A 27,683-nucleotide genomic window follows, 5' to 3' on the forward strand; every position below is an offset into this window, starting at 1 on the left:
TACCACACCAGAGTCAGCACCCCAGGGACACCCTATCGACAACCCATACAGGAGCTACCACACCAGAGTCAGCACCCCAGGGACACCCTACTGACAACCCATACAGGAGCTACCACACCAGAGTCAGCACCCCAGGGACACCCTATCAACAACCCATACAGGAGCTACCACACCAGTCAGCACCCCAGGGACACCCTATCAACAACCCATACAGGAGCTACCACACCAGTCAGCAGCAGTGCCAGGACCATGACCCTGGTGCTGTTTCAGTGTCTCACTGACCTTCGGGCACTACACCTAGCATCTCACTCAACTCTATTTCTGTTTCCCTGGAACAGGTGTGGGGGAGTGCCCTACGCTACCCATGCAGAGATAGATTGTGGGAGGAAGTATGTGATGTGCATGTATCAAAGCCATACAACGCACATGCTGCCAGGGCCACCCCTGTGCTCTGACGTGCCTGCTGTGTAGATTGTCCTGGATGAACTTGGGAGATCTGTAAAGGGCTAGCACACAAACATCCTGACATCTTCCCAGAGCACCAGCTCTGGTAGCCAAGTTCATGTGGCATGTAAGAGTTCAACACCACAGTCACTGCTATCTTCTCTTAGCAAAGTAACATTTCCTCAAATAGCAATGCACTAAAATATCCTTCAGTAGTGAGCAAATATTTGATTAAATGATGTGATATGCATTCTGCTGTATTAGTAAAATACTTACAATTGCCTTATTTAAACCCTATTGTTTGCTTACTATTCGATTATCCTTTGGCACAAATATGCCAATAATTATGGCGTGGTATAATATGTAAATTTCATAAACTTTCACCCCTCTGGGTGTGTTAAGAGAGCAGGACAGAGCCTGTGGCATCACTAACCTCTGGGCTGTGCCAGTGACCTGGACCTGGCTAGCACTGCTGAGCCTGGGAGTTGGATAGGGGAGGAAATGTAGTTCATAAGCAGCAGGTAGATCACAGACGCAGCCTGTCTATAATGTTCACGAGTGCACTGATCCCATCAACTATTCGGAGTGGGGATGTGGCCTCGCGAGGACTCCAATGGGGCCCCTGCCAGGCACATGCAGTTACAGATGCACCCTGTGGGTAATGTCGATGAGTTCACTGATCCCATCAACTATTTGGAGTGGCGGGGGAATGTGTGGCCTCGCGAGGACTCCAATGGGGCCCCTACCAGGCACGTGCAGTTGTTACAGCCATCTGTCCAGGACTCAAGTTCTCTGTAGGTGGCGCCCTTCATGGTGCATGTTCTCTCACAGTAGCACTGATCCAGCCTGTTCATCCGCTGCTCGGCTCGGGACAGCTGGGCACACAGGAAGTGGTCATTGCCCACTGTGCCAGCCCCACAGAAGCACAGACCACTGCCACCCCCACAAGGCACCACACTGCCCCTGCATTGGGAACAAAGTGGCTGTGCCCACCTCTCATGTCAGAAATGTGTCTGAGCGCTTAGCGTTACAGGCAGGGTTTTCTCTCCTTGTCAGTGATAGGTTTGTTCCCTGTCTTTGAAAGCAAAGAGCCACACACACAATACAGAGAAGGGGGTCCCAGCTTTGTCAAGGTTTAATTTCATTAAATGCATCAACATGGGGACTTAATTTTTTAAAAAATAAAATTTATAATGTGTAATATGTGAAAATTCAATCATATACTCTGTAACACAGCCTATGAGCCAGATTGTAACTACCACACAGAGTCACATGTCTGTGCAGTGCAGGGCAGCCTGCTGTGGGCTTCAGACACCAGTGAGTCACTCCACAGCCAAGAGGCAAGGGGCACTTCCCAGAGAGAGCCCACAGCCTCTTCACTCCCCTCCCAGCCAGTAATGAGCAGCTAATGACCAGTAAACAACTATACAAATGATCTGTAATCATAAATAATAATAAAACAATAAATCTTGCTGTGGTGAGCAGAGTGTGAGCCAGGTAACCTGCCTCACTGCTGATTTATTGAACCATTTGGTGGCTAGCTGGTGGGAGTGTAAATATTTATAAGGCAGCTCCCTGAGCAGGAGTTGATAGGCAGCCCTGGAAAGAAGCATAGGACCAGAGAAATCTCCAAGATGGACATCTGAGGAGCTAGCAGCATCTCCACATGCCCCCACTGCACTTGTGAGTCACCTCACCTTGGCTGACGTTTTGGCTAAAATATCCTGTAGCTCCATGATTTTCTGCACAAGTCCATGGAAGTCATTACAAGTCGGACAGGCTGGAATGACAAGCATGACACTGGTCAGGTTACATTTTTAAGAGGCTCAACCTAGCTAAGTCTAGGCTGGCAACCAATAAATGCAAACTCCAATTCCAAACTGGCATTCGGACAAAATGAAACAAGCAGCACACATTCCATCCCATTATGCAGTTCAGGAGCTGATAGACTTACTGCGATTAAGATCTGGGCACTGAGCAATAAATCCTTGGGGCATGACAAGCAATTGCACATCCTGCATTATACCCTGTGTGCAACAAATTTTTAAAAGACATATTACTTTCATTTACCCAAATGATACTGAGCAGACAAGTTGATGAAGGAAAACTTTCTAAAAGAGACTCACCCAAATGCCTGAAAAGAGTCTTACTGAACACCTCCCTCCACACCAAGGCCGAACAGAGGCCCTCCACACCCTCCCTCAGCATCAGGGTGTCCTACACCTTACACATCAATCCAGGATGCAACTAGGAGGCAACAGTTACGTCATTCTGAGGGTCAGCTCTCGTTATCCACTGAAGGGAGGCCCTCACGAGGCCCTCCAAAGCCAACAGCAGGAAGACTGCTCATGGCATACACATGCTACACCATAGGGTTAGAGGGGATATGCACGTGGCAATCACTGTCCTAAAGGCACCGTGAATGCCTGGAAGGCAGGGTCTGAGAACCCAGGCTGGCAGAGCCCAGAAACCAGCTCAGCGCACATGTTCCAGCCACCTGCTGTGGCCACCACCTGCTCTTTCTCTCCCAACTGCATTTCTCTTCCTCCTCTGACATTCTACTTCCTCCTTGTAAGTAAAGCAAACAGAATGGTTGATGGGCAAAGTACCCACAGGTGACAGAGACAACCAAGAGTGTACACACATGGACTGTGCTTTTTAACCTCCCAGCCACAAGCCTCATCACTGCTGTGTGCGGTGATAAAGGGAGGGGCTGAGGAGGGATCTGTGTGCAAACTCCTGTCACTTGGAAGCTGCTGCATAAAACACATGCAGTGACAGGGTGCACACTGCACGCCTCCTGTGAACACGTGCAGTGATAGGGTGTGTGCACTGCACGCCTCCTGTGAACACGTGCAGTGACAGGGTGCGCACTGCACGCCTCCTGTGAACACATGCAGTGATAGGGTGTGTGCACTGCACGCCTCCTGTGAACACGTGCAGTGATAGGGTGCGCACTGCACGCCTCCTGTGAACACGTGCAGTGATAGGGTGTGTGCACTGCATGGCTCCTGTGAACACGTGCAGTGATAGGGTGTGTGCACTGCATGCCTCCTGTGAACACGTGCAGTGACAGGGTGCGCACTGCACGCCTCCTGTGAACACGTGCAGTGATAGGGTGTGTGCACTGCACGGCTCCTGTGAACATGTACAGTGATAGGGTGTGTGCACTGCACAGCTCCTGTGAACACGTGCAGTGATAGGGTGTGTGCACTGCACAGCTCCAGCGGGCAGCATCCGCACACCACAGTAAACACACACTGACTCCACACCTCTCCATGAGAAAGAACTGGTCACAGCCCAGAGGGGCCAAGAGCACTGATGTGGAGAATTCCCAAGCATGGAATTGATGCCAACCTATGCCCAGCCCTGAGCAGGCATGTCACCTCTCGAGCAGGCTGCTGTGTGCAGAAGAAGGGGGCAGAGCACATGAGGACCCTAAGGCTGACCTGAGTGTGAGCCTATGAACACCAACCATGGTGTCCAGAGATAAAACTCATGGAGGCGAGAGAACAGCTATCAGTTGAAGGAAATAGCAGTGTGAAAACCCTAACAATGAAACAAACAGAAACTAACAAGAATGGAAATCTATGTAAGCAAACCAAATTACGTTGTTTTACATGTTAAAGCATGAAGTGCATTTTCCAAACCCCCAGGTAGCAGTCACATTTAGACTTCACATTTAGACTTTAGACAAGGTGTACCTTGAAATAGCCATGCGCATTGTTTCTTTGTCCCAGCCAAAACGTTGTGCCCACAGGCAGGTCTGTGTGGGGCTTTTCCACCACCCTCTCATAAATTCTTGAAAAAGAAACACAGGAGAAGGAACATGAGCAGCTGTTCCTCAGAACCACCCCCTTCCCTCAAGAAGAACATCTCACTTACTTATTGCAGTCCACATGGAGAACCAAATGGGAGGCACTGATGGCCAGGGAGAGCTTGTGCCATTTGTCATCAGCCAGAATGTATGGGAACACCTCCGTGTGAGGACGGTGGCTGCCAGAGCGGTAATGCAGTCTGACCTCATTCCGATGGCCGCTGCTTTCCAGTTCCAGGTACCTGCACGGACATGGAGGAGGGAAGGACATGTGGGACACGTGGAAACCAAGCGCAGGCCGGTCAAGCAGGTGAGCTCTGCTCCAGAGGCAGGGAGTACATGCACCTTTGCTGCCTCGTACAACTAGGCCCTGTATTTAAGCCAACACAAGCAGAGCGCATAGTGGAGGGAGTAAAGACGACCAGCAAGGGACCTCAGGAGCCTGAGACAGCACAGAGGCCAGTTCCATGAATTTGTGCTTTGCCTCACGTACCCCACACAAGGAGCTGAAGAAGATCAGGAACTCAAAACATCAATAGACACAGATCCCAAAGAGTGCCCAAGAAAAGCCCACTCTCTCCAGCCAAAGCTAACAGTGGGGGTAGACACGTTCAGATATCAACCACTAACTCCTGGCAAACAGCAAAGGGCAAACAAAGGGACCTTGAAGCTGTCAATGTTGCACAGCAAGTTAAGCCACTTACCACAAAACTGGCATCTCAGATGGGCACCAGTCTGTCTCCCAGCTGTTTCCCTTCTCATTCAGTTCCCTGCTAAAACCTGAGCAAAGCAGCAAGGGATAGCCAAAGTGTTTGAGCTCCACATGGGAAATTTGGAAAAAGCGCCCAGCTTCAGCCTGGCCCAGCCCCAGCCCCAGCCTAGCCCTGACCCAGCAGACAGAGGCTCTCTCCTTATCCTTCGTACTTCTGTCTCGGTAACTCTGAATTTCAAATTAATCAATCAAAAAATTAAAACAAAAACAAAAAACCAAAGACTACAGCCCCAGTGGGATGAGCCAGTGGAACGAGCCAGTGGAACGCACTGAGAAACCCCGAGTTTCACTTTCTCCAGGCAAAATGAGGCACTCGAACCAGTCCTGGTATAAAAAACCAAGAGCCAGGAACTGAGTGAGATGCCAAGTTCAGCAGGTAGTAAGTGGCCCCAGCACTGCAGGAAATCATGACAGAGGCTCTGGAATCCCACCTCCCACCTTTATCGAACATTTGGGCCCAGCGCCATGGCCTAGCAGCTGAAGTCCTCGCCCTGAACATGCCAGGATCCCATATGGGCGCCGGTTCTAATCCCAGCAGCCCCACTTCCCATCCAGCTCTCTGCTTGTGGCCTGGGAGAGTAGCTGAGGCTGGCCCACAGCCTTGGGACCCTGCACCATGTGGGAGACCTGAAGGAAGTTCCTGGCTCTTGGCTTCGGACTAGCTCAGCACTGGCCATTGTGGTCACCACTTGGGGAGTGAAACATCGGACGGAAGATCTTCCTCTCTATCTCTCCTCCTCTCTGTATATCTGACTTTGTGATAAAAATAAATAAATCTTAAAAAAAAAGAAATCCACATTCAGTACAATTTAGGCAGCTTAAAAGTAAACAAATTTATATATAACATATATATTTATTTATATATAAAATGAGAGCATTAATCAAAGGAAAAAGGGGATGGCTATGCTAACAGAAAAAGTAGATATCCTAACAAAGAAAGTTACCAAAGACAGATATGGACATTACTGGGGAATGAGAGTCACCCCACTGAGCACACATAGCAACCCTAAATCCAAATCAACACAGAGCTGATGAGAAACCAGAACTAATAGGATGAAAAAGCTAAATGGATAAACTCACAATTACCATTGCAGACTTCAACATCCCTGCCTCAACAACTGCTAGATTAATTAGTTATCATCAGGACGTAATCGACCTTCACCCGACATTCCACCAGCAACAGAACACACGCTTTCTCTAAGTTCCTCTGGGATACATGCCAGTAAAGAACACGGGGGTCATAAAACAAAGTCATCAAGTTCAAAAGACTCTGAACCATACAGTGGGCGTGTCTGATCACAGCAGAATTGCTGCAGAAATCACTAACTGGACAATCTCCAAAGACATGGATTCAAATACCACAGCTAAACCACCTACGGATTAAACAGGTCTCCAGGAAATCAATAGTTACACAAAACTAAGTTGAAATGAAAATGCAGAAATACTGAATCCGAAACTTCTGTAACACAAACAACACGGCACTGAGACACTGCTACAGCACTGAGTGCACTTTCAAGAAAAGTGACGAGCAACTCATCACCCAAGCTTCCATCTCAACCAGAACAAGACAGATAAACCCACAGCAAGCCGAACGGATGAATCAACAAAGATCATAACAGAGAAACTCCACAAACCAAGAGCTGATTGTTTGGAAAGCTCAATAAAACTGATAAACTTCTATCAAGTATAACAAAGTAAAAAGGAGAAAAGACTACCATCAACATCAGGAATAAAACCAGAGATTTAACGACAGATCCTGCAGCTGCTAAGAGGTTGGTCAGGGAACACGGAGAACAACCACACACACACCTTTACGTACACTTACACAAAAGTAGAAGTTTCAAAACTTCAAAAAGGTACTGCAGCACAGTGCGCATGCTGCCAGCTTCCGGGGGGACAGCCCACAGTGCGGTGTCTGTGACCCCTTTATTGGCGTCTGATTCAACTTCCTGCTAATACACCTGGGAAGGCAGCAGAAAGTGGCTCAGGCACCTTGACCCTTCCTCCACCTGACAGACTGAGATAGAAATCCCGGCTCCTACGTCCAGCCTGCTCCAGCCCTAGCTATAAACACTAGCTGGGGAGAGAACCAGCAATTCAAAGATCTTTCTCTCTGTCTCTATATGACGCTTTGTCTTTCAAATAAATAAATCTATTTTTAAAAACACATCCATCACAATTTACACAATATGAAACATATGGTTTCTTTGCTTTATAACAATTAAGAAAATGAAATTCATAATTAAAATTCCCCAAAATAAAAGCTCCAGGCGCAGATAGTTTCTGTGGAAAATTCTATCAAATATTAAGTGAGGAATTAATATCAATTCTACCCAACCTCATCCAGAAAGAGGAAACATTTACCAATTCATTTTATAAAGATTATATTATGCTCTTACCCACATCAGCAAACATAACACAAGAAATAATAACAGACAATATTGCTCATGATTATACACAACAAGCTCTTTGATATTAGCAAATAGAATATTTGCAAAATATTAACAAATAGAACTCAGAAATATGTAAACAAAATGATAGCCGGTGATAAGTGTTTTGATTCAAGTGATGCATCGACGTAATTTACCATTTTGACTAGGGAACAAATACCATCTGATGTTACCAAGGTATGCAGAAAATCCTTTTTCAGATTCAGTCATGAAGGTCAGCACACTGGCACAGGGAGCTAAGGGCCTGTAATGTCAGCATTCCATAGGGGTGCTAGTTCAAGACCTGGCTCTTCTACCACGTGACCAGTTCCTTAATAACATGCCAGGAAAGGCAGCAGAGGATGGTCGAAGTGCTTGGGCTTCTGCCACACTTGCGGGAGCCCCAGAGGGAGCTTCTGGCCTCTGCTTTGCCTTGCTCCTGTGGTCAGTCTGTTGGAAAGTGAACTAGCAGACAAAAGAACTCTCTCAAACACCCTATCACTCTCTCACTCTCCTGTCACTTTTTTGCAAGAGCCAGCTTCTCTATGTAGATCCATTTCAAATAAATACAAAAATCCTTCTAAATATTAATATATGATAAAATGCTCAAAAAATTGAAATAGAGAAGAACTTTTCAACCAATGAAGAGTAACTACAAAATACCCTCTGGTTAACTTTACACTTAATGGCAAAAGAATACATTCTCTCTTGTGAGCATGAGCTGTAGGCCAGCTCTCTTCTCTCACCATTCTTACCAAGATAATAAGAATCAAGAAGGGAGCATAAGGCATTGAAATTGTAGGTAGAAATAAAACAGTCCCAGGCCCAGTGCGGTAGCCTGGTAACTAAAGTCCTTGCCAAGCACCCCCTTGGTGAGACGAGATCCTTTGAGGACATTCATCTAGATGAGAAGCATTGAAAGCCGGACTCTGCACACTAATGCAGTCATCAAGGGAGGATGCTACCTGTCACCTTCCACTCTGACCACACAACAGACTCCTGCACAGTGGGCACCTGCACAGTGGGCACCTGGGAGAGGACACCTGCACAGTGGGCACCTGCCAATGTGCACCTGCACAGTGGGCACCTTGAGAGGACATCTGCCAGTGGGCACCTGCACAGTGGGCACCTGCGAGAGGACACCTGCACAGAGGATACCACACAGTGCACACCTGCACAGCAGACAAAACACTGCATGGGCTGCTCCTCCATCCCATTTCTGAGCACTCTGACTCTGTTTCCCATCTAACTTCCTGCTGATTACACCCTGAGGAGCAGCTGAGGTGGCTCAAGTCACGGGTTCCCAACTCCCCGTGGGAGACAGAATTGTTTCACGCTCCCCAGCTTCAGTCTGTCTCAATGCTGTTTCTTGCAGTCATTCAAAAAGTTAAACAACAGAAAATAGCATATCTGTTTTCTCAATTTCTCCACCCCCCCCCACTTCATCTTTTCTTCCGTGTGTGATGTCTGCTTTTCAACTAAAATGAACCTGAGTAAAAACTATTTCACAAGGTCAAGAGGCCCCAGCCCCTGACCCTGGCACCAGTGCTACCAATCACACTGCCGACATTGGCGTCTGGAGGTGACGCCTTTGAAAGGCCAGCAGCTCTGGGAAGCTCAGTTAGGATCAGCAGGCATCCCACTTCCTTTGGGTCTGCTGGCTCCTTCCTGTTGCAAATCCCTGTACTTCCGATTTTCCTCAGTTCTCCCACCCATCACCTCCACAAATCACCTGGAAACCAGGAGTCTTAACTGGAATATTCAAGTGAGCATGGGGAAAATACACCACGGGAAGCAAACAGACCAATACTTTCAAGTTCCTGTTAGAACCAAAGAACTTGGAAAGATTTCAATGTCATCATCCTTCATTCTCCCTTTTATTCCAGTGGGATTAACTACCTTAAATTTAAAATCATTTGCAAACCAACAAGATCACTGGTCCAAACATGAACATTATCTTGTCTCCCTGCTTTGTTATCCACGGTTTGGAAAGGTAGCTAGAATCAAAAATAAAGTTCACCCTCATCATAACTTATGCTCTTATTATTCAAAGATCTTTTGGGCTGGCAGAAATATAAGTCAATTTAAGATGAGGCTTCAGAGAAATGGGCCATGGTGACAGGACATCACTCATGTTAGCAACCCCCTTCACAACTCCAGATCAAGGAACAAACACGAGGCTGCCTGTCATCTGACAAGAAGGCTGCCCCCATCATGAGAGGAGTGCTCTGTTGCCTTAAGTCAAATCGAGATGGAGCAGTTATCAGATCATTTCCGCTCAACATAAACCTGCCACATGCAGGTGCCAGACACAACTGCACAGTGCTGACATGCAAGTGGCCTGGGACCCAAACCCTCTTCAGCCCTCACAGCCCGGAACCACCTGGGCAGATCAGCTGCCCCTGCTGCCTCCATACCCAGAAGGGGCAGTGGAAAAACTTGGTCATTCATCAATAACCCCCCGAGGGTCATATAAGAAACCTAGCCTCTTAAAGCCAGTTCTGTGAACAAGCAATGTGAACACATTTGCTATGTGAAAAGCACAGAAACAGGAGGCAGATGTCAGAGCTAACCCAAGAGAGTGATTCCCCACCAGGAGATGGCTCCAGCATAACCAATGGTACACACAGTGTAGTCAAGTCAGAGACACAACCACAACTGTCGGAGGAGGCTGTTGCACCTGCTCTGACATCACAAATGGAGGTCGGGTCGGGGACAGGCACATTAGGGGACAGCCCCTATCAGACACCGGCTGACTCTGCTTGTTAGCCTGTCTACCCAGCACATGCCTGACCAGCGGCGGGACAAGGCTGGGTCAGCAGTCGAAGGGGCCTTGGCATCTCAATCCCGTCTCCCTGAGCTTCTGTTCCTCTCCATCAGACGGGGAAAATAAGAGTAGTGACCTTCTGGGTCACAGCGCAGCCTCCGTGGACTCAGCACTTGCCCATACCCTCACACTAAAGCGGGTTCCCTGTGACATCACCATGCTTCTGCTGAGCTGCCAACAAAGCAGGCAAGCGTGGCTCTTGGGCAGACTACCTGATAAAGATGCTCCAAACTTGTCTGTGACAGGTTTGTCAAAATGCTCATCCACATTGTCATAATACATCCAGGGACAAACAATTCCCAACCTCCTGAGATAGACCATTTCATCCTTACTAGAAAATAATTCCTAACCTCAAAGCACAAAGGAAAAAGGGGGCACAGCAACAATGCTTCAATTCCAATACTCCACACATAAGCACACAGGTGTTGAGAACTTGACAGCACAGCAACAGGACCTGAGGTCTCAGTCAGGACTGGGGACAGCCCGGTGGCAAGCTGTGCGTAAAGGACCGAGGGTGGGCACACATGTGTAGGCTCAAGCTGTGTATGCAAATGTGTGCACAGGACCCTGGGGAGTACATATATATACAATCAAGATATGTGTACATCCCATGAGTCAAATCTATGGCAAGACAGATGGGCTTCCCTTTTTGTAGGTGTTCTTTCACACCTAACCTCATATTATCATTCCATAAAAAAGAAGAGCCACATTCTCTTTAACGAACCCTGGGTATTCCTCAATACACCTGTTTCAGAATGTATTTGAAACTCAATGCCCAACTGTTATTTCTACCTTTTATGAATTCTTTATAAAAACACTTCAATGCACATTTCTTTGTGCACCCATACACGTATCTTCCTGCAACAAACTACTAGAAATTAAACTACCAGTGCAAGTGGTAACTCTGCGTCAGGGAAATCACATTCACGTACTCCTTTACTCAGCAAACTTTTCTTGAACCCCTCCTTTATTCCAGGCTCCGCTCTCGGGACTGGGAATTCAGAAGCATGTTTATGAGATAAAAGTGCCAGCCCACATTGAGTTTATATTAAAATCAAGCACATATGTGACATTTTCAGAAATAAACTGCTGTATAGTGATAAAAAAAAATCTAAGAGAAAATCAGAGTAGAGCAGGTAAACAAGGAGTGTGGGGAGACGATATTTAACACAAGGTGTTGAAGGACTGCTCGAGGCAAATGTGGGTCTAGTGCGGGAAGCTCAGTCCCTCCCTGCATCCCTCTGCCTATATCACTGCATCTTTAAAAATAGACATTTAAACGAAAAATCATCCAAAGAATACACAAAAAAGAGGATTAAACTCAGCTACAGTAGAAGGAGGAAATGGTAAGTATTCAAAGACAATCGCTGATAAAGAAATCTGTCATTTTTAAAGTGTGAAAATGGGATCATTCAAATAACCAGAGAAATTGAGAAGCTCTTTGGAGTTGCCTCAAAAAACTGAAAAAGAACTAGCATGTTGTTCCATACCCTATTACTAGGCACATGAGGTATATGCAAAAGAAACTTGGACAGTCTAAAACCCATCCACGGGCCCGGCGCGGTGGCGCAAGTGGTTAAAGGTCCTTGCTTTGCACGCCCGGGATCCCATATGGGCGCCGGTTCTAATCCTGGCAGCCCCGCTTCCCTTCCAGCTCCCTGCCTGTGGCCTGGGAAAGCAGTCAAGGACAGCCCAAAGCTTTGGGACCCTGCACCCGCGTGGGAGACCTGGAAGAGGCTCCTGGCTTCGGATCGGCATAGTATCGGCCCGTTGCGCTCACTTGGGGAGTGAATCATTGGACGGAAGATCTTCCTCTCTGTCTCTCCTCTCTGTATATCCGCCTTTCCAATGAAAAAAATAATAAAAATAAATCTTTAAAAAAAAAAAAAAAACAAAAAACCCATCCACACCTCCACGCTTACTGTGGAACCCTATAAAACAGCCACAACACTGGATGAACTGTAAGATGACCAGCTGCAGACAACATGCTATACATGTACGGTGGGCTCTAGACAGAAACCTTGGCCTCTGTGGCAATGTGGATATATCTGGATGATAGCATACCAAGTGAAACAAACCTGACACAAACAACGGACACTACAGGATCCCATACTCTGAGATTTACAACTGGCTCACAGAACAGGAAACAGAATGGGGATTGTGAGAGGCTGGACAGTGGGATCAAAAGCTACAAAGAGGAAACAAGCTCGATTTTCTCTTGCATAGCACGGTGACTGCCAGGAGAGAGGAGCAGAAGATAGGTGTGAAGCAATGGGTGTGTTAGCTATTCAGATCTGACCATCACCCAGTGCTGTACACGTCAAAACATCACACTGAACCCTTCTATGCACACAAGTATTCCATGCTATGTAAAACCTCTACAGGAACTTAAAAGGGACACCACTACAGACCCCACAGCTATTACAAAAGGAGGAAGATATAAAACCTGTATAGGCAGATGCAATGTTTTGAGAAACAGGCAAGCCTTTCAGACTACACAGCCTTTGAAAACTGGAAAAACAGAAAATTTGAGTAAGCCACATTCCTTGAAAAGAAAATCCATTTCTCAAAAAAATAGAAACATAATATTAAATGACCTGAGTAATTTTCACATTTGTTTTAAAGCTGAATGTACAATGAAAATCACTCCCACAAACAGATAAGTTTTCAAGAAATAGCAAAGTAATATTTCATGCATTTTCTCAGATTCCATCATATTTAAAGCAGATGATAAAGTAAGTTATCTCCTCAATAACAGAAAGATCATTAGAATTTTTAAATGAACCATTTCTAAAATTGTTTTAAGGGCCTAAAGAGCATTTGAGAAGTGTCACACTGACACCTGGAGACTTAGAGGTAAAGTTTATAATGCCAAATAATTAAAATATATAATGACAATCCCTTAGCATTCATCTCAGAAGTGATTCCTGAAACGTCAGTGCATGCCAACGGACGGCCGACTAAGAAGGAAATAAAAGGAACTTAGACGGCACACTGAAGATGTTACGCTCTTGAGGTGCATCCAAATAACCCAGTTTCGCCACAAAAGCAGAAGAGAAAGCAATTGAAGTCTTGCCGAAGAGGTTTCACTGATACAGAACAAGCTCCCATCTCAACAGCAGCGTAACCCATAAGGGTCCTAGGAGTAAATCTCACAGGATAATGCATGTCCCCTCTGCAGTGGTGATTACGCAAAGGCAGGCAGGGGAAAAGACAGAAAAGCCACACTCACTACTCTACAAAACTGAGCAGAGTTCAGCAACAATCCCAAAGGGACATTTTCACAAAATTAAACTGATTCAGAAGTTTATACCCAAGAATGGAGTTCCTTACACAGACGCCAGTCCTTGCAAACCTACAGCCACCTGAGCAGCTTGACATCAATGAGCAGAGAGACGCAGCAAAGAAGCAGCACACTGCTGGAAGACGGCCTTCGGAGCAGGCAGTGTCGGCTGCTGGACATTCTGTCAGGCCACCAGGCCCACATGTACGTCCCAAGCACCATCCAGCCTTACCAGACGAGAAGCACATTCGAATAGATCTTGCATTGTAAATGGTGGTTCTAATGAAGATGGAAAGCTAAGAACAGGGGCCATGTTGTCCCCTTCCGAATCCCCAAGCACACTATCGTTAGGACACTCTTCAACAGCTTTTGCTTACAAGTGCACGTGCAGCACTAATGCAAAGCCAAGAACCTGCTGGGAAAACCAGCTCCTCCCCATGAGCCTGGAGACAGTGCCCAGGGCCTGAAATCACACCCAGCTCTATTCAGCCAACCAGGAATTTTATACAGTTTAATTTTTTTTTCTTTTTCTTTTCTTTCCTAATGGAGCTTCTCTTTTCTTTTTGAAGGTAAAATTATTCCTTATCTTCTTTATGTTCATTTATTTGCTTCCATTTACTTAAAAGACAAACAGCTATCTCATTTACTGTTTTACCAGCCAAATGCCTACAAATAGTTGGGTGTGGGCTGGCCAAAACCTAAGGGCCCAGACCTCAATCTGGGTCTCCCCCACTCTGCTGGCAGTGATCCAGGCACGAGAGCCATCTTCTCTGCTTCTCGGGATGCATGACCAGAAAGCGGGATCAGAAGTGAAGTCCCCAGGACCTGGGCTGGCACAGTGCAACGGAATGCAAGAGCCCAAGGTGGCGACTCACCTTCCTGGGCACAACACTTATCTCAACAAATGTTACTCAATATTACAATAACATAATGCCACCTTCCAGACCAAAAACTACTGACTGAACTGTATACCAATTTTCTGAGAAAATTAATGCGTCACAAAACACCATAAAAATTTAAGGCAAAAGAAAGACAAGGAAGATTAAGCATAAAAATTCTTAGTAAATCAATTTAAATAATATATAAAAATGGACAGTGTACAAAAGAATCTGATTTACAAAATACAATGTGAATGGCTAATAAGCATATTCAACTGCACCAGTAAGTGTTGCTTGTCCCTTGCTGAACTGGTAAATTCTTAAAATCACTCTTGAAGAAAATGGGCAAGTAGGCACTTTACTAATTAGACTGCGCAGCACTAAAACTTAACATGACATGTGTATTTCATGTATCTATTCAGAGCACTTAAAAAATCAGACATATACCACATGCATATAGGTTTACACAGCACACTCTTTAAAAAGTTCATGGAAAATACATGAAAAACAAAACAAAAAACATGACAAATACTCTCTGCATGGATTTCAGAGCCTTCCTACACTCACATAAACTGTGGGTACCAGGAGGGGAGGGCCGAGGTCCACCATCACATCACCCTCCTGTCTGACATCCGCCCAGGAAGACGAGCCACTTGCGAGCACTGACCAGTTGGCCTTCACCTTCATAAAAGGTCTACACTGAGCACGTATTCATGTACAGAGTGAGCGATCATGGAGAAACGGCCAGAACAAACACCAGAGGCTGTTCTGAAGTAGGGGGGAGGGAATAATTAACCACACTTTTAATTTATATTCTAATTTCTCACCTATATTAACATAAACTTGAGATTGGTTCAAAGGGTCAGATAGGAAAATAAGTTTTAAAAAGTACACAGTATGTTTAAAAACCAAAAAGTCTCTGATCTCAAGAAACATCATTTTAAAGACATAATTTGCAAACAAATTAGTTGAAATGACACCCAATAAACTCTTGAATAAATAGCATTCAGAGGGGGTTCTTGGTGACGTCCACCAGAGGCAGCTCTAGCAGCACGCACGGCCTTGCCCACAATTCACTACATTTACCATGAATGGACATATTTAATGCATTTTCTCCTCAAAGAAAAAAAAAGGAAGGAAGGGAAGGGAAGGAATAGAATAGAATAGAATAGAATAGAATAGAATAGAATAGAATAGAATAGAATTCTGGACTAACAACTTAAGAAACTCGCATGGCATTAGGTAATAAATCATGTATCATGATCAGCCCATGCCAGAAGAAAATCAGGAAGAACTATAGTCTAATATTTAGATGAGTCAACACTTTCACAAGTGGTGGAAAGGAAATACTGAGGTTATAACTGACCTAACAATCTCAAAACACACATTCCCAAGTAAATACAGAGTGCTTAGAAAACCTTTTTATTTACGAGAAATATTTTAATGTAAAATAAAAACCCTAGCAACAAGCCGCAGAGTAATTATTCAAAGCTGCAGTGACAGCTTCCAGCGACCAAGTCACCTTCACCAGCACTAGAACAGAAACGCCGCAGCAACCCAGGCACCCCAGCAGAGCACCAAGCTGGGGTGCACCGGAAGGCTCCCTCCTCAGTCAGAGCAGCTCCACAACAGCCCTGACAGGGAAGACAGCAGGGCCACAGCACCGACGAGAGGAGAGGCAACGGGACTGTGTAAGATATTGGGGTCCTCTAACCAGACACACTTAAAACAGATGGAGGCATGCAACACAGAGGGGCCCCTAACCAGGCACAGCCAAAACAGACAAGTGTGTGAGCATCTCCGAGTCCTGCCTCCATGTGCAGGAACACCCAGAAGGTGCAGCAGGAGCAGACAGCACATGGGCTGGTTGGTAGATGGGTAGATGGTCACACCTCCATGTGTGGGGTAATTCTCCCCCAGCACTCCACACACATTACAGATCTGACACACACACACCAGGTAGAAGGAACCCCTTTAGCCAACCAAGTCAATTGTGCCTCCTGAGGAGAGTGCGGCCACGCCTGCTCGGTGATGACGGCTGCAGGCTGAAACACACTACAATACAAGAGAGTGGGTCTCTGCAAACAAGGGCCTAGTGCAAGACGCGCTACGGATGCAGTGTTGCTGGTGTCAAAAGGCTTGAAGAAGACAAAATCAAAGTTTCTGTAATTACATAGAACTTTAAGTTTGAAATTTAGGAATCCCATTATCTTTAAAGTTATTTGTTAGAGAGAAACCAAAAGCTGAAAAGTATAGCAGCTTTCATGTCACTCTGTTAATTTTATCTATAATAAACAAAGTCGTTTTTTTAGTTCAGGATCATTAAGCCAAGCAAATATCACCAGCAAGTTCAATTTTTACTTGCTAACGTTAAGGGAAAGAAGCAGCTTGACTCATAGCAAGCACTCACCAATCTGAAAACACGTTTTATTCAACCTCGCACATGAAGACACACTTACCCAGGACACAGGACAGTCACCTTTACCTCAGTGCAGTGAGCTTGCTCACACAGGGGGAAAGCCACTGTAGCTGCATGAGTCTGCACATGCCAGCCGCAGCTTGCTTCGGCTCGCGGTGCTCACGGAACATTCAGATTCAGAGGCATCAATAAGACTTGGGGGCCAGAAGTTCCAGTAACAACCCTGAGAGAATTAATCTGTATACCAAAAGCCCAAGTCTGTCCTAGCATCAGGACCGAGGTGTGGGGAAACACAAAGCAATCACCCAGGTGTGTGCACCAGACCTCCGAAGGGCCAAGCACATCGTGCTCCGGGGAAGCACCAACCAAGGGGACACTGGACTCCAGCGACCGGCCGCAGGACTTCTCATCTTTGCTCACAGATACTTCTACTTTTCACCATGCTTTTTTATCTGCATTACTCCTCTCCTGTGTTCACAAAGAAACAGCTAACCAAACATACACAATAAAATTATTTCCGATTCTCAATTTATTCTGTGAAGACAATGGGCAGCAAATCGCAACAATGAGCAGGTGCTGTGAGCGGCAGATGGTGTTGTGAGTCAAGCTGGGGAGGGTCCAGCATCCTAACCCAGGCCATCACATGCAGGCCCCCATGCTGGCCAGGAGCTTGACTGTAGTCTCAGGCTCTCCCAGGGTGCACAGACAGGCCTGGCCTGGCAAACCACAGGCATGGTCCTTCCCCAGCTCTGCCACTCAGTCTGGAGCCGTGTCTTAGAGCCAAGCCTAGGTGGTGCACTGCTGGGGTGCTGCAGTGCCAGGGCGCTGTGATGGGCTGCCTGTCCCACTTCTGGCCCAGCCATGGCTCACTTCACATGCCCAGAGAGAGCTCATTAGTCTCCTGTGTGATGGGTTCCCACCTTCCAAACTAGCAGATATGTCACTCGCAGCTGTTCCCTGTAGACCTGGCAGGCAGCTATGACTCCCATGCTGGGGCAAGTGACATTTCAGCAAAGAGGAGGCTGGCCATCAACAGGAACAGGGCAACCTTTCCCCACTTCCTCCTCTGCACAGCGTATGTGACACCTGTCCAGGCGACAGCATGAAGGATGAAATGCAGCTCACAAGTGGAATACACACTTGACAGCAAAAAACTAAAACCAAAAAAATCAAAAACCCTGAAAAAACAAATATCGCCTTGGAAAGTACTGTCAGCTGCATTAACATCACACACACAGGGACCCTGGGCAGAGGGCTGGGGCTGCATCCAGGACCCAGATGGCAGGTGGTGCCAGCCGGTGCCCACATGACATGGCCTCTGTTCTCCAAGAGAACAATCCTGGGGCACGGGCTCCCTCAGCCCGTTGAGGAAGACGAACAGGAGAAGCAACCAGGAGCTTGGTACAGAGGTGAGTGTACTGCTGCTTTAAAAGCCCAGTTCTGAGGCATTCGCAGATCTCGGGCTGGAAGGCTCACAGCCTGGCCTCATTCCACACTTCCAAGTCCTGTCACCCACCTGATACACGGAACTGGTTCTCAGGAGCCAGCAAGGGAGCTGTTCGGCACAGCGCCAGCCCAGCCAACTGCGGGACATGGAGCGTGTCCCCTTCTTCCTCAAGATATCCTCATTGGAAAGGAAAAGTCAGACAGACAGGAGGAGAGATGGCATGAGGTCTTTCCCATGCTGGCTCAAGCCTCCAGTGGCTGGGAGCTCCCGTGGCAAGCGCGGAGCGTAACCTGCACACCACAGCCCCAGCCCACATGGAGAATCCTGGCCACGCTCCCACAACCAGGCAGCAGGGCATGGGGCAGATCATCTTATCATGAACCATGTTATGCCTTTTTAGTTTTGAATTATAACATATGTCACCAATTCAAAACTTAAACCACAAAAAGTTTCAGCAAGCATGTTAGAGTCACAAGCATTAGTGAATGATATTTTAATACCACATATGCATATGCATGAAACATTTAAATAATAGCATATGTCATTATATGTTAGAATGCTGATGGCGGGGGTGGGGGAGGACATAAAACTAAAACGACCTAGGAAATTAATGGAAAAAGAACTCATGAAAACCATAAAGTGGAAACCTCACAGAGACCTGCATGGGGTTGGGGCCTGATCATGACAAGCGCAAGCAGAGGGAAAGGATGAAGGGGCATATAGATGGTGGGCGAGATGGTCCATGGGCATGCAAGGCACAGTGCCCTGAGTGCCATCCTGGTGCCATCCTGGTGCATGGCCCATATCTTCCTCTGTATATCTAACCAGACACCAGGGCAGAGGACACGGGAGCCAAGGATGCTAATGGAAGAAGACTGGAGTCAGGAACCAAGCAAGGCAGAGGGAGTCTGGCCCACACTCTTAGCAACATGTAGGAAGCTGCCTTGGCTCTGAGCTCAACTCCCCACTGCCATGCTCTACCAGGCAGGCAAAACTGAGCATTGGGGGAACGCTAACCCCCGTCCCCAGGCCCACAGAAGTAGGAAAATGAGCATCCTCTGACATGGCCCACAGTGACTGCTACCCAACCAGGCGTGGGCTATGCCGCAGGAAGGATGATGGTGAGCTCAGCCTGTATATCAGGTGTGTGAAGGAGGCACCATGGGCACACGGAGCAGTGTAACTGGGAGGGGCAGGACTGCTTAATGGGGTTCCCTGAGTGTTCTGCCCTCGGTGGCATGCTGTATCTTATCTTGCTATCCTGTGGGTAGTATGCTTGTGAAAGTGCAGAGGGCACACACATCCAGGAGTTGTGAAACTAAACAGAAGAGAACAAGAAACAGCCAAGAAAGGAAAAAGCGCAGCCATGACAGCAGGAAGAGGAACTAAATGCGGCAGGTGATGGGGTCGGTGGATGCCTCAGTGCACAGAGGAAACTCGAGACTCACAGGAAGGGCCACGGGGCAGGGCCAGCGTGCAGAGCTGTGACGAGAACGCATGCAGTCCGTCTCTGCCACGATGGAACACCAACAAGCACGAGCTAACAAGGCACAGTGTTGAGTGGAAAGTGTCTACAAACACACAGCACATTTTATATCACAGAAAGATGCACGCAGCTCAGCCACGAAATCCATTCAGACAAGTGATACCCAACTGACAGATGATACAAAGACAAAACACTCTAAAAATTCAAAACTTACAAAATCATAAAAGCTCAACATTCTCAAGTCAGAGGTAGATCAGAACACCATGGGGCAGGCCTGAAGGCAGGGGCAGGAGCCACAGGATCCACATCAGAGTCCCAATCTGCTCACGGGCACCCTGGGAAGCAGTGCTGAGGGTTCAACTACGTGGGTTCCCATTACCAACACGAGAAACTCTGCTCCATCATCACGACTATGACGCCAGCCGAGGGGAAGAGTGCTGCCAGCAGAACTCGAAGACTTGTTTCCAGGAAGCTAGCATACCCAAGCAATGACCAGAGAAGCCCCCAAACAGGCCTCCTTCTGCCTCTCCTATCTGCCTCAAGGCCAGGAAAAGGACAGACCCACCCTCAATACGCATCCAGGAAAAGATGCACCCCACCCGTAATATACATCAGGAAAAACACACCACCCTTGAGTATAGGCTCTACCTTGAGAGGAACGAAACAAAACCAGTGGCCAAGCTGCAGGACCCTAAGGAGCAGGTGTTGCCTTTGGCCCTCAGAGGCACAGACGGTAACCCCAAGGCTCTCTGTCGATGGTTCAGAGCCCAGTGCTGTGGTCTCCTTGTCTTCTGGCTTCTGCTCTCACATGTCTATTTAGGAATGATTTGCTATGTCCCAGGCTGCCTCATCTCTGACAAGGGAAACCATGTAAGAGCTTTCTGCCCGCCTGCAGACAGAGCATTAAAGCACTTAATGCTTATCAACACGTTAGTCATGCCCAGGACTTGGGCCGCAGGTGCTATCAGAATCCCTGTTACAGAGGAGGATGGCGATGTGTGCAGAGGCTCCCTGACTTCCCCAACGTGCAGGGAGCACTTGAAGCAGCAGGTTTCCACAGGGAATGTGAAGAAATATCCATTGCCAGCCCTGGGGTTCTTCTTCCAAGAAGGGACCACATCAAGCCACATGGGGTCCTCTAGCAATGATTCAGGTCGAGACCAGGTGCCCTGCACAGATTTCTTCCCCTACCGTCACAAGTGTCATGACCATCCATGCCCACAATAACACTTCCACAGAAGCAGAAGGACTACAAGGGCACAGCTGTGCCTGCCACCTGGTGTGAGGGGAAAGGGCTCTGGGCCAGCTACTAAAATCGCAACTGATAATTCCCAACACAGATAATCTCCAAAAAGAAAGGAGAGAAGAAAGCGAGAGAGGGAAGGAAGGAGGGAGGAGGGAAGACATACAAACATGTGATGTGCGCAGGCGTGCACACACACACACACGCTATGAATAACTACTCTCTAACGCAGGAATGCAAGAACTGGCAGGCTCTGTTTAGGGTAAGCTTGGGTGCTCTTAGCAATAGGAACTGCAGCTGCTGGAAAGCTCCGAGGCCGATGGCTGGCTTGTGTCCAGGATGCCACACAATGCAGCAAGGTGCTCTGTGTGCAAGCAGCCTCTACTCCCTGCCACGCTTTGGCTATGCCTGCCTCTCTTTAGTGTATTCTCAGAACCAGGTACACATACCTGTGATCCAAGTGGTGAATGGAGAGAATGACTCCTGAATTTAAGGGGGCCTGCTTCAGGGTGGCCAGCACAGTGAACTCATGTTTATTCCTCAGCTTCTGGAAAAACTGCTCCGCTGTGGCAGTGGGCGCCTTGATGCTTCTGGGGGTGTCTGCAACAGAATGAACATGTGCTAAGCATGGACTGGAACTCAGATTTAAAGAGGATTTTTGCATGCAACATTTTCCCAAACACATCATCAGGCCAGCGAAGAGTACAGGTCAGTACAGGCTCCTGAGGTACGACCTTTCAACATGCTCCAGTTGACACAGAACAGTAAGTTCCAAGTCTTACTGAGCTGGTATCTGAAGAATCAGTTTCCAAAAACGCCACCTCTAAGGCAAAGCACCTGAGAAGCCACACCCAAGCTCTCTCCTCATGCTCCGGTGTCCCAGAAATCACATCCCTGTGAAGGCCAGCGGGAGAATGGCAGTGTGTTCCCCAGGTCAAGACCCCAAGGACCACACTGCTGCCATTTGCTATCCCTGACTCCTAACAGGAAGCAGGATTTAAACCCACGTGCCATGCTCCACATTGGTGTCTTTAGCCAGAAGGTTTGCTATAAATATTTTTTTTAAGGATCACTGAAATGAGTCACTCTCCACCTTATGTGCAACAGATGAAGCTGTAAGATCAGATCATCTCACTGTATTTGTTGAAATGCATGGAACTGAGTTCCAGAAAACTTCTCTGCATTTCCACAGGACTAGCTCAGGGCACAACAATCAACAGGGACAGAGAGAGCTGAAGGAACAAGACAAGTCTACTGCTCACTGTACACCAGGCTATGGTAGACAGGACCACAAGATGCAGGGCAGCCTTCCACAAGTACCGTGTTCCTGGTTCAGAGTGGTCAGAGCACCACCCCTGTCTTTAGATGTCTATGGCTCCAGTTCCCGGTCACCATGACAACAGGAAGCACCTACACAGGCTTCACACAGAAGCCCTAGGGAGAAGAGCAGCTTCTGCATACTGCACTGAGGATCCACCCAGCCCCTTCTTTTAGGTCCATCATGGTCTGCAGAATAACAGCAGAGTCTTATTCAGTGTCTTGCTGGGAGAGCAGCCTACAGGTGCCCTTGAGACATCCTTGAAAAAAGAGTAAAGGATGAACATAATGGATGGAATGCCATCACAAAGAGTGAGACAAATTGCTCTAGACTGCAGGGGAGGGTAATCCTGCACCTGTGAGAGACCTGAGAATTTTCACCAGAAGCCCTATATGTTGACTCAATCAGCTAATCCTCTCCTTGCAAGCACCAGAATCCCATATGGGCATTGGTTCATGTCATGGCTGCTTAATTTCCCATTCAGCTCCTTGCTCATGGCCTGGGAAAGCAGTAGAGAATGGCTCAAGGTCTTAGGACCCTGCTCCTGTGTGGGAAACTTGGAAGAAGTTCCTGGCTCCTGGCTTTGGATTGGCTCAGTTGCAACCATTGTGGCCATTTAGGAAGTGAGCCAGCAGAGGGAAGATCTTTCTTTCTGACTCTCCTTCTCTCTTTAAATCTACCTTTACAATAAAAATACATCTTTACTTTAAAAAAAAAAAAGTTTCACCAGAGGAAGGAGTAAAGTATTACTCCACACAAGCACAGCTCAGAGGATAGCATGGCAGGAAAGCGCAGGGCCTGGCGAGGGTACATGACCAGAACCACTGCTGGGCAGGGCTGTGAAATTAACAGAATGCACATCAGTCAATTCCATTGCATGCCATATCTACCACTGGGATTCCCCTATGCTAGAACTGGTGATCTGACACAAATGAGAGAAAATTGGACACACAGGGACTCCTATGTGGTCCCAGACTCAAGAGAGCAGACCCACAAGAACACCTACTCAGGCAATCGTAGATCCATGGGGACTCCCACTCACAGGATGGCCCCAGACACTGGAGGGCCAGACCTATGGGGCACACTACAGCTTGGTCCAAGAGCTTGAGCTCAGAGAAAGGGATTTACCAACATGAGCCAGTTGCCTATCAAGGTGGAACTTGAGATGAGAAGCTTCTAGAAGCTGCTGTACTTTCATACTACTCAATGACAGAAAACCCAAAGTCTGTGTGTTGTTATCTCAACCTTTGGGGGTGAGGCCCATGGGAAGTTAAAGCGCTTCCTCTGTTTTGTGCTTTGATGTTAGATGAAACACCATTTCTGCACAGTTGCCCTCAAGGTGATATGGGAAAGGGCTCCACAGAGCAGGCTCTGCCCAAGCATCAGCAGGAGCACACGAGTCTCTGTGTCCAACAATGTGAAGAAGACACACAGGAGAAGGGGAAATCAACCCCTAAAAAACAGCTCTTCAACCCACATTCAAGCCTACCTCACAGAAGAGGAGGGGTCATGGCAGAAGGGAAACAACCAGAAGCAGGAAAAACACTTGAGATATTTGGGAATTCAAGTGCTCACCAAACATCAGCTCACACCAGGGTTCTTCCAACAGTCCATGGAAAGAAGTAAGTGGGATAGCCTTGCATGGACATCAGGTGAGTGTGAGAGTACTTTGGAGAAGACACTTGGAATCCATGCTAGGATCTGCCAGCTTGTTGTACAGCAGGTGCTCCACAACTGAGTGCTGGGGGACACTGAAGTTAAGTTTTCTCTTAGAACTTCTGTTCTTGGGACTGGCACAATGGCTCAGTGGTTAAATCCTTGCCTTGCATGTGCCAGAATGCCATATGGGCACCAGTTCATGTCCCAGCTGCTCCACTTCCCAACCAGTTCCCTGCCTGTGACCTGGGAAAGTAGCAGAGGACGGCCCAAAGCCTTGAGACTCTGCACCCATGAGGGAAGCTTGGAAGAAGTTCCTGGCTTCAGATTAGCTCAGCTCTGATCATTGCAGCCACTAGGAGAGTAAACCAACAGACAGGAGATAATTATTTATCTCTTCCTCTATGTAAATCTGCCTCTCCAATAAAACTAATCTTAAAAACAGACCTTCTGTTCTTGTCAGTCTTGGTGTGACTGACTGCACTCCTACCACCAGCTTCCTGCGGATGTGCACCATGGGATGCAGTGGTCATGGCTCAAGTGCTGGGCTGCCTGCCCCGAGGTGAGGCCTGGACTGAGTTTCCCACTCCCAGGTTTGGCCTGGCCCAAACATCACAGACATTTCGGAAGTGAGCCAGAGGATGAGAGCAACTGGACAACACTGGGGACACCTTCTTCCCAGTCCTTCTCCCCCAGGACAGTGTTCCTGCTCATTCCTCTCACCTGGGGCGGTTCCTGGGGAGTCATCAGTTCCCACCTTGCAGCCATGATTTGGTCCCTTCTGACTTCCTTCTGTTCTAGAATCCTGAGACATCTTAAGCACATCCATTTTTACCCAATTAATAACATGCACAAGATACACTGACATAAGTTAATTCCCATAACCCTCCGTTGGTTTTGGTTCCTTAAGTAACTGTATAACCTGACATCATTTTTTGATATATGAGGCAGGGCTTAAATGAGCAAATTACTTTATCATCAAAACCTATAAATTCATTAATTAGGTGACTTTATTTTTGAAATAACCCTGTCTTTAGTACCTAGATTTATCTTAAATGCACATGCACAAATTAAAGTGTTCAATTATTAAACTAGGAAATCTAAATGCAAAATGACAACTGCACATAATTTCTGAGAAATGAAAACTGAATGAGAAGCCACTTCTTTATTTTGTTTAAGGTCTGATAAAAACATTCACACAGTCCCTGAGAGACAAACATGCTCTCTCGGACAGCTAGTTCCCGTTCTGCTCACACATGCACTGATGTTTGGACGTGGTTCTGGTCATCAGCATGAAGAGATGAAAGTAAGCCTTGCACAATCAAGGTGGGCTTCCTGGGATGCATCTATTAATTGCTAACGATGATGGATACAGCTTTTTAAATGGTTTTTCCGTCCATAAACTGTGCGGGTTCTGAACTGTGCAAACACCAGACTACACAAGCAGACGCTAACAGGATGTTTGCTGAGTAGCCACAGACAAAACATGGTGCCCCATCAATTACCCTGAGCCAAAGTGCTGAAATGCACAATTGCATCTTCCCCTTAGTTTGACCTGAGACATCAATTTGGAGAGTTTGTTCTGCTTTTATCCAGCTTTAATTATAATAACCAAATCATTTCAGAATAACAAGATACCAAAGGATCAGTTACCATGATTAATCACCCTTTCAAAATTGAGCTGCACTTTTCTATTATAATTATTTTCACTGCAAGACAGAAAGAAAACAGCACCGTGCAGTATCGAGGGTAAAAAACAGTTGTCACGAGCTTCTCCAAACAGCGTGTTGGTCCCCACCCTTGCCTCCTCCCTCCATTTCTGAGTCACTTCGGATCACAATGCCAGAAAACCAGAAGTGAGCCTTAGAGGTAAAACTTTTGTTCAGAGGTTCCACAACAAGAGAGGCCTCTGACAACTTCTCAGTGCCGCCCTGGTGGCCAGTCCACGCCCCCAAGCCTCAGCAGCCTGGCTGAGGACTCCACTCTGGCCCCCATGCTCAATATGGATTCTGACACAGTACCAGCATCTCCACCTTGGGAACAAGTGGACTCTGCTGGACAGTGCTGGATGTTCCATCTCCCAAGAGTCGTCTGCCTCCCCTGGAGCTCCAGAGCCAGCTGATCATGGTGCCTGGGCACCAGCCCACCTCCCGCTCACCCTCACACCCACCCTAACCCCACTACTGTCAAGTTTTGCGTAGAGCTGGCCCTCTTTTCACCACTGTGAATACAAGCCCTGGGTGACTCAGGGTTTGCTAGATATCAACAGGGCTTGTCTTCAAAGCTCCAAAGCTCAGGCTGCATTTCATCATCAACCCAATGGTGTGGATGGACAGTTGGGACCTTCGAGGGTGATAAAGTCCTAAGAGAGAGCAGTGCACTTCTTGGGGGACTGTGCTGATGACTCAAAGGTGGGACGTGTCAGAAAGTGAGGCCATGCGCCACGTGTTTTCTCACTGCACACCGCCGTTCTCCTCCACCATTCTGCAAGTGATACCACAGGCTGAGGCCTTCACTCCCAACCTCCAGATCTGTGAGCTCAACAAACCCCTCTGCTTTAGAAATGGTGGATGCAGAGGCTGAGTTCAACTTTGGACTTGCTACCTGAGGCAACCCAAGGTCCGGAGCTGCTTCTCTGACTCCCAGAAGTCTCCAGCTGATTCTGTAGCACGTGCATGTCTCCCACGCTAAGGAACGGAGTTCTCCAAGTGCCCACTCTTAGACTAAGGTGGTCTCCAGTTTCTCATTCACTTTCATTAAGTCAACAAATACATACTAAGCACACAGAAATGAGGATGATCATTTTGAGAACGCTGCTCCGTTCCCATGAGCTGCCAACTCCCTGGCGCATGGCCGTACCTAGCAACAACCACTCTTGCCCTCAGCAGCGACTCCAAGCTGCTGCTCTGCAAGGGTTTCCTCTCTGGCACAAAAAGAATCACATGACAGCAGTTAGGAGTCCATGTCATCACCCCAGCTTCCTCCCAGCCGAGTGCCTTGGACACGTTCCTGCCAGTTCCCAGTGCTGCACCTGTTGCGTTCCTGTGTAACTGCTGAGAGCTGACATGAAGCCCTGTGAAAGCCAGAAGTCTGCCCTGCCCTTCTCTTGTACATGGTGACTACAGCAGCAGAGCACAGAGAAGCAGTTAGCCTACTTGGGTTAATGTCTCTTCCCAGCATGCTGCTGTTATTGGCTGTGAGCACAGACACCGCCTCCCACCCCTCCTGATGCTCCCAGGAGCCAAGTGCTCAGGGAAGGCCCACACAGCTAAGGCACCGCCTGGCCACCTCCTAAATCCGATGACCGGAGCCTGGCCTCAGGCTATGCAGAGGGTCTAAAAGGCACAGCCCGAGCCAACTACCAAGCCCCACGACCCATCAGTCCCAGCTTGGAACACTGAATATCTGAATGGGACTTAAGCCTGAATGTTCTTTGGTTTATATTCCACTTCCACAAAAACATCTCCTTTCTAACATTTGGAAGATAACATGGGTGTTTGTACCTCAGCATCCATCACATCGACATGCTTATCTCTGAATTACACATATATATGTATAAGACACAGTTTCCATTGCCAATCAGGAAAATTATACCTAAACATTGGTAACACATTTCCTATTTAAAGACTAATACACCATGATTCATTCACATATTCTCATTCTC

General features: G+C 47.3%; 1 protein-coding gene across 1 annotated transcript in view; it reads right to left on the minus strand.

Moving 5' to 3' along the window:
• NELL2 (neural EGFL like 2) overlaps nt 1–27,683 on the minus strand; it is a 168,778-nt gene that overhangs the window by 103,997 nt on the left and 37,098 nt on the right. The window contains exons 3-8 of the mRNA XM_040979035.1: nt 21,495–21,645; nt 4,330–4,503; nt 4,149–4,245; nt 2,399–2,471; nt 2,142–2,224; nt 1,191–1,319 (exon numbers count right to left, since the gene is read on the minus strand). Of these exons, the coding sequence (XP_040834969.1) occupies nt 1,191–1,319; nt 2,142–2,224; nt 2,399–2,471; nt 4,149–4,245; nt 4,330–4,503; nt 21,495–21,645 (707 nt within the window). The remainder of the gene's footprint in view (nt 1–1,190; nt 1,320–2,141; nt 2,225–2,398; nt 2,472–4,148; nt 4,246–4,329; nt 4,504–21,494; nt 21,646–27,683) is intronic.

Source organism: Ochotona curzoniae, unplaced genomic scaffold (genome assembly GCF_017591425.1).
Source record: "Ochotona curzoniae isolate NIBS_2020 unplaced genomic scaffold, NIBS_Ocur_1.0 contig_2927, whole genome shotgun sequence".
NCBI classification, from domain to species: domain Eukaryota; kingdom Metazoa; phylum Chordata; class Mammalia; order Lagomorpha; family Ochotonidae; genus Ochotona; species Ochotona curzoniae.